This window comes from Danio rerio, chromosome 7, assembly GCF_052040795.2.
Source record: "Danio rerio strain M-AB ecotype USA chromosome 7, GRCz13ab, whole genome shotgun sequence".
Lineage (NCBI taxonomy): Eukaryota > Metazoa > Chordata > Actinopteri > Cypriniformes > Danionidae > Danio > Danio rerio.
This window is the reverse complement of record NC_141027.1, coordinates 5,517,054-5,525,551: the sequence shown is the minus strand read 5'-3', so window position 1 is coordinate 5,525,551 and position 8,498 is coordinate 5,517,054. Positions and strand designations below refer to the sequence as shown.

At 37.8% G+C, this 8,498-nt stretch overlaps 1 protein-coding gene across 1 annotated transcript in view; it reads left to right on the top strand.

Moving 5' to 3' along the window:
* Nucleotides 1-1,747: 1,747 nt before the first annotated feature.
* The window catches only part of LOC147842979 (Fc receptor-like protein 5), a 35,676-nt gene continuing 28,925 nt past the window's right edge, over nt 1,748-8,498 (top strand). The window contains exons 1-2 of the mRNA XM_087260236.1: nt 1,748-1,828; nt 4,992-5,042. Of these exons, the coding sequence (XP_087116362.1) occupies nt 1,798-1,828; nt 4,992-5,042 (82 nt within the window). The 5' untranslated portion in view covers nt 1,748-1,797. The remainder of the gene's footprint in view (nt 1,829-4,991; nt 5,043-8,498) is intronic.

Genomic DNA, 8,498 nt, shown 5'->3' with positions numbered 1-8,498 from the left:
CATGGACAACCAAAAAAAAACAAACCCACGTGATCAAACATACACTCCGGAGAACCGCACATACCTGCAACCGTGACAATAGTTCTTCATATATCTTTTGTATAGTAGTCTTAAATAATATATTATTGCTTGATATTGCAGCCCGCCATTATCAATGTAAGTATTTAAGCAAACATCTACATGTGAACAGTGTGCTGGATTTTACAGACGCTCAGCTGCAGAGTCTGTGCTGGTTAGTGTGAAACCACAGCACCACACTGATAAACACACCTTTACACATTTTTACACACTTTGATTTTAAACTAAAGCTGGATTTTGATTACGATAACCAACAGCTATTCATATAAAATATTACCTGTATCATTTAAACAATTATATTGTGTACAACAGAAGAAATCAATCTATTTAAACTGGTAATGACTTGAGGGTGAGAAAACAGCAGGGATGCAACAATACAGTTAGCCCACGGTTCAATACATACCTGGGTTTTTTAACACTGTTTTCAGTTTGGTTGGCATGACACATGTTTTTTTTTTTTTATTATTCTATAGGCAATAGGAACAGTAAGAGGTTAAGGAGGAAAAAATTAAAACGATTTATTGCAACACTCATTTTGTTTTAGTTAAAAGCCAAGAAAAGTACAGTAGTTCCTAGTGTGTTGTATAAACAAAATAACACTGAAATCTCACAGCTGCTGGTAGCCCATGTAGAAACTGGGGAACATATAAAACTACACTTTGAAAATAAACATATGAAATTAATAAAGATAAATTGGGCATTTGAATCAAAAATATTTGTACTTCAGTAAACATAAATAAACCCTCTTCATTATCTCGGTGCTGAAAAAATGCGAGACTGCAGTCTGTAACGCGGATCAAGTGCTTTTATAAAATGACAAAAGCCCACATCTCCAATCACTGAAAACGGCTGCAAGTCTTTAGCAATAAACACCCGCGCTGTCTTTGTTATTTTTATGTGTCTCTCAGAACCAGTTGGGTGTGTTTTCTTGAAAGATTCAGCGAGGGATTGTTGCTATTTGGAGGACTTTATTACCTTCTCTGCTATCCTGCTTCAGACAGTGATATTGCTGGGTGATGGCGCTGCAGATATGCAGTCATGGTTATACGTGTAAAACAATGCTTGCACACAGTTAATTTTTGTTCACTGTTCTTTCTTTTATTGACATTATACTTACCGACAAGACCGAAATGTCCTCACACCGCAGATTTGAAAGACGCCGGCGCTTTCTCGTACTGTTGCCTCACTTCGCCGACGCTTCCTTGTACTGTTGCCTCAGCCTCACTTCACCGCCGCTCGCCATGTTAAAGTGTGGAATGATAATCAAGCGCCCCCTAACTTTAGAGCATAGTGATTGGATATTTACTCGCGGGGAGGAGTTTCCTCATCTCAGCTTGTGGATTTAGAGGCACACACAATCAATTTGGGGAGATATAAAGCGCACATACAGTATTTAAATGTAAAACAGAGAAAACCGCAATTCACAAGCACGTATTGAACTGTGGAGGTCGTACCGTACGGTTCAATATTATATTGAGAATAGTGGCATCTCTAGTAAACAGTAAGTATATATATATTTTTTTTTCGATGAACTATCCCTTTAATTATGAGCCTATTAACATTGGCTGAAAGTGAACAATACAGAAACTGAGGAGCTATTCAGATTCAGAGTTCTGTCTCCTTCTCCCACTTCTCTTCGTGTGAAATGACTGTTTAAACACAGGAAGTGTATGTCTGAACTCACCAAACACACTTAATGCAGTCTATTAGTGCGACAGGATGGGCTCCAGAGCACTGCCTCTCATCATCTGTGAGTGTTTGATCATATTACACAGTTATTTTCTGTTTTTAATTCAATTGTATTCAGCCGAAGACAAAAGCAGGATTGCGTGTCTTGTGGTGTTTGAATTTAGTCTTGCTGCTCATTGTGTTTATTGTTCAGATTTAGTTTGATTATGTGTTACATGATGATCAGTTGCAGAAGTAGAATACTTTTTATTGTCTATCTGATACATCTAAATGAGACTGGGACACATGGTATTTGTTAGCTGGACACTTTAGGTGCGTTCGACTTCATGCAGCGCTGCGCAGATCGATCGAAATCTGTCTTAAAGCGGTGCATTCTGGTTAGAACTCTTGTCCGGATTGATGCTGCGCCGACGCCACGTGACTGTCACATGTGGCATCAAAGTACCGCGACAGCGCTCCGAGATCAGACGGCAAACTCAGACCATGCAGCTTCTGAAGAGCGACTGCAGGAGCTTTGATGACGACACCGATATTACACGATTGGCCGAGTTCACCACATGAGAACAAACACGTGTATTTCGGGTTTATAATTGGACAAATTCCGATTCAAAAGTTTCAAAACAAACAATTCACATTTCACACCCTCTCTATCCTGTACACATCTTGCTTATTAAAAGACTACAAATATTTTACTGCAGTATCATCTTTTGTTAAATAATCTGGTTATAAAGGTTAGCTTGTTTGCACAGGTTTATTTTTTAACTTTTTTATACAGACTATTTACTGCATTCATCTCCATGAACGATTTAAATGATATATTTTTGTGTATATTTTAGTGAATAACCTAAATATGAACTCAAATAAGGTTTACAGACTTGAAATAAGAAAATCATCATCATTGATCCTGCCACCCTAAAGCTCTCTTAACTAATTAAAGTAAAGAACTATTTTATTAAATAATTATAAAATGGTTTTATTATTATAATATAAATAAATATTTTATTTCCTGTCTAGCAGTTTAAAGGCTACCTGCTCTTTCTGGGAAACTTCTACATAGCTCACTTATTTTATCTTTTGTTCTTTTCAACACAATCTTTTTGGATTAAAATGCTTTTTTGAAAATTCATTCATCATCCAAAATAATGTCATTTATTAAGACCTAATCAAAACACCTTGTTTTGCTTTTTACATTGGAAATTTTTATATCTATAAATGTACATATATGTAAACCCTTTTTTAGCAGATTCAAACGAGAAGTATTAGCCTAAAGATTGATGTTTAACGCCTACAATTTATGCTTATTGCTTTGTATTTAATAGACCTGTTCGTTTTTATGTTTATATTAACCTCTCATTTCCTCTTATTTCTCTCATGCATTTGTTATATATTTTATTCATAATTCTCCCTTATTGTTTAAAAAGGAACTACAGTTTGTAGAGACTGTATTCTGTTTTATTTGTAAATGTTTTGTTGTTATAAATAAAAATAACAAAAAAATATGATGACGCCATGTTATCGGTCATCATGACTGCAGCAACTTTGAGTCCCGAAGTGTCCAGCTGTCCGTCTTGACGGCTCCGTTTTCAACTCCGCCCCGCCTGCGCTCGGCTAATCACTGAAAAAAATTATTCAAAGATGATTCCTTGGATTTACTCAATTTGTTTACGTTAAGTGGTTCTAAACAATTTATTTGTGTTGAATTTAAACAAACAAATTAAGTTGAACATTATTAAACTTAATTTGTTTGTTTAAATTCAACACAAATAAATTGTTTGCAACAATTCTGCATGCAACACTTTTTTCAGTGATCTCGTTGATCACCGGCTGCAGCTGAGCTTCATGTCGAACGCACCTTTTGTCTGTTTTCTTCTATCATCATGTGCTGAGCGCATTAACTGGGAAGTTAATACTAACATTTTTCTAGACAATAAATGCACTAATACAAAACACCAGCAACAGGCAACAGCATCATTAGCAGTTTTTTTTTATATATATATATGTGGTGTATTGATTATTATAGTGCCAGGTGGTGTGGAGAGACCCCCCCCTCATGATTGTGAAGCGCTTTGGGTGTATGGCCATACACAATAAGTGCACTATATAAATACACATAACATTGCATTACAATACTGATGACATGGATTCCATTAAACCACTTGGTCTTCTGGTTTTTCCATTATTGTATTACACTCGTTGTGTAAATGATTTTACATTGTATTTGTGTTTGATTAAATACCTGCATGTAATTACATCTGTAATTGATTTCTGTAAGTGCATTTGTACACTGTTGACTATCCCTTACACATTAACTCACCCTCAAACATACCCATACCACCAAACCTGCCCCAAACCCAACCTGTATCACACCTCAAGAGCAGCACAAGTGTCATACAATACATTAAGTGCATTGTGTTTATTTTTTAATGCAAGTTAAGACCACCTTAAATCAGTGAGATTTTTTACTTTTAATAAAACAGGTTTATTTCCATTAAACAAAAATAGAGAGAGATGTGTTATCCATTTAATTGCATTTGAATGACCCAGTGAGAAGACAATGTGTGACACAAATTTGCAATAATCTAAGTGAAGTTTATTCATAAACTAATTTTGAGAGGATCACGTGCTTATGATTTATCACGGCCGGTCTCGCATTTGCTAATCACTATCTTCCAATCATATGAGCCCTAAGCTACTAAAAATAACCACAGTTTCCAGCTCATTTTATCCTTTGTTTGGAAGAAACCCCCCTCCTCCCCTAGCCCCACAGCAAGAACACTGCCAGCCCTGGTTCCACAGGACCGGTGGGTGTTTCTGTGGGGAGTTTGTATGTTCTCCCCGTGTCCGCGTGGGTTTTCCCCGGGTTCTCCGGTTTCCTCCCACCATCCAAAGACATTCAACATACATAACAATCAAGCTTTTGTCTAACCCCTTGTGTTCCATTAGCTACTGCAGCAGGGGAGTTCTGAGATCCACCGAGCTTAGGCTCCCCTCTCGCTCTGCCAACGGGAGGAAGCCCCAGGCTCGAGGAGCCCTTGAGCTCGGGGCTCTCTCCCGGGACAGCATGCCAAACAAGCTTTTATAAATCATCAGCTAAGCATGAACTTTGACAAAGAGAAAAATCAGTCAAAACACACAAATGACATTTAAGCATCTTCAGTTGAGAAATGGTCATTTGCAGAGGGTTGAGTTAATGAAAATGCTTCATCTCTGTTCTTCTGTTATAGGTCTGATGTCCTTCACTCATTCTCAACGAAATCTAAATTTCAGAATTGCAGGTAATGTGCAGTGTATGTTTTATAGCTACAACATGGATCACATCAGAATTCTCATTCTCTTTGCCGGAGTTTATGATCATAATTTGCTTTCTGTTTATTTATTTTTTTTTTTTGCAGTAAGTAAACAAACACACGATGTAGTTATAAAATATCTTAGTCACAGTTTCCTTTTAAAAGATCAAAGACAAACACTCAAACACTCATGCATTTGCAAAAATATATTTGTGAGAGTTCTCTGCATGGTCAGTGCCATCTTCAGAGTTTCCTAAATGGCCAGTGTTGTCTCCAGAGTACCCCGAATGGCTAGTGCCATCTCTAGAGTTTCCAGAACGGCCAGTGCCATCTCTAGAGTTTCCAGAACGGCCAGTGCCATCTCCAGGATTGTTATTATTATTCTCTTTCAGTTTGCGGTGGTGCTCAGTCCTGGCAGATAGTTTGGGTAATTAAATTAACAAGTTGTGTGCTTAAAAGTGTCACTTTATACTGAATATGAACCATATTACGGGTTATTCTTGTTTATTGATCAAGAATTATTATACAAAAAAGCGAACTGACATATTTATTGACAGCTTCTGAGCATGTTTATCTTAAAACGCCTGCCTGAACATCTTAAATAAACATTTACACTTCTACATTTAGTGACATGTTAATCCGGTTCTCATGAAAGTGTTTTGAACCTTTTTTTGTTTTATCATTGTCACAAAAAAACCCCAAGACACCTAATACAGCCACATCGCAGCATTTTCTCCCTCTGTACCTGGATGGTGCCTGCCTGCTGCACCTAAGAACTCTGAAAGCGATGTCTGTCTCGCCCAAGCAGCACCTGTACCTCTCCTATCCTCCTCATCTGACCGCCTAGTCATGACGTTGTCATAATCTGTCTTGTGATTTCTATGTAGATGTTTGATTAGTTTTGTGGTATTACCACTGTAAGAATTTAAATATTAAAAATATTTTTGATGTCTTTGACAATTCAAAACATGAGCTGAAAACAGAGACTGGTGACTTCACAACCCAGCAGGTGGGAATGCAGGAAAAACCAGTTCCTGCTGCATTTGCATCTGAGTATGCTGAAACTCGGCTTCATCCACCCCATCTCACACATATGGTCATTTCAATGTTTGAATGTTCTAGATTAACCAAACTGACTTTAACTATCATGTTTGATATCATTTGAAATGTCTCAGTGTGATTGGTACAATGGTCTCATTCTCTCAGAAACAGACATAATCAAAACAATAAATATATAACTTCAGGCATCTTTTGAACCACTGTGAAGGGTGTGACTTTCCACAGGCAGCACCAAGTGTGAAAGCTCTTTTGTTATGCACACACCCTTCCTTGAGGGAATTCTTGGATTATTTAAGGTAGGGTTTGAGAAAGGCTCAGGGCGATTCTGCCTAACCAGATCAGCCCATAACATGGCTTGCTCCATGTTATGTATATTTCAAAGTCAGGTATGCATCTTTTTCATCTTGGATTTATCTTTGATAATTTAATGTTTTGTATTGATCGTTTATGAATTAACTGATTGAATTGGCATAATACATTTACCTGACTAATAAATTGTTATGTTTTGAATGATTCAAACAGAGTTCGTGTTATTATCTTTAGTAGATTGTGGTAATTTCATAGCACCGCAAGCCCCTGTTCAGGTTAGTAGCGGACTAGAACACGGTAGACGGAGCATTGCGGCACGCTATACGATGTCTCTAGAGCTCCGACTAACAAATTGGCATTTATTCATGTATACTTAGGCTGTAAAAGGATATCTAAGGGGATAGTCCTTCACCCGATAAACTTATAATACTATTTAGATAGTATAGTGATTATTCAAAGTTACTACTAGTTTAAGTACGACTGGTCTGCTTAATTCTATAGTATTGATCGTTATATGACTAAATAGCTCTGTCTGATTTAGGAGGTAGCAGACCTATGGGGATCGCATAAAAAATATCCTAATCTGAGTAAGTAGGGTTCTGCCTTTTTAGGATAGCGGTCAATCGCCACTGTTTAGTGACCAAGACTGACATGCTTGTGCTTAAGAAATTGTATACTCGGCCGGTACAAGATTCAGGATGTTATAGGAATCCCAATGAACGAGAATAACATAAAATGATGAACCGAAGAGAATATTCAATCATAATCTAAATTAATGTGAATGGAAACAAAATACCCTTCTCAATGTTTTATAATTGGAGTCAGATAAAACGAGGATAAATATATTAATATTCTAAACCACCTCATACTAAAATTGGAGTCAGATATGAGTTAAGTTTAATATTAATCAACATTGTGCACTGGAAAGACCGAACATGCAGTGAACCTTCATCCACCAGTGGATACCGTCATTGGACCAACTGGCTGGACCCTACACCACAGTACCTCACTGTTTTTGTTACACTTGTCACAAACCGCAACGTTTAAGTTTATGAAAGTGAAGAAGCTCAACACATAACTTCGCATTTGCCAGCCCAGCGGACTGAGTGGCTAGCAAGCTAGCGTCCTCTGAGTCTGCAGTTGTACAGTGCCATATTATACACATGACTTTGTAGGCGGAAGAACAAGTAGTCCGACTAAGTTGGCAATATTCAGAGAAACTAGGGTAATTGTGGTTACTTTCCGCTGTGTTTCTACTTCCAATAAAATACATATTTGCTCCAAATAATGGAAATATCGATATTTCAATAAAATAATAGATTCTAGATCATACAAAGCTGGTATCGGAGATATCGATATTTTAGTATCGTTCCGCACATCACTACTGGCAGATTTTAGAGCCCTCCTATAGCTGGACATACTGTACGCATTTCTAATGACTTCTAAATTAGTTTTTCATTTACGTTCCAGGGCACGGGTTGCTGTTTTGAGTACGAGAGTATGGCTGTTATATTATGGTGTAGTTTTATTCTCTCTAGCCTTTTTTAATTTGATGGGTGCCACAGTGTTTAGTGTGCTAGTGAAGATGGCATCCAAACTGCTGGTTACTACATTAAGGTCATTTGCGGGTGCATTTCGAAATAGAGAAAGTAGGTAAGTTATTTGTGAATTCATCTTTGGTGGATGAAACAATAGTTCTACTAGGGAGATATATCTGCTAATTTCAGGTAAACACAGCTTATATAGTAAGAGGTAGTGGTCCGTAATATCATCACTTTGTGGTATAATGTTTACATCAAAGACCTCTGAGATTCCCCGATCGGCCAGAGCCATCTCCAGAGCTTCCCATACAGCCAGTGTTGTCTCCTTAGTTCCCCGAACGGCCATAGCCATCTCCAGAGTTTCCCTAAATGGCTGGAGCCATCTCCAGAGTTTCCCTCACAACTGAAGCCATCGCCAAAGTTTCAGAGTTTCCCTGAATGGCCAGAGTGGTCTCCAAAGTTACTCCATAGTTTCCTCGAATGGGCAGGGCCATCTTCAGAGTTTCTCTGAACGGCCGAAGCCATCTCCAGAGTT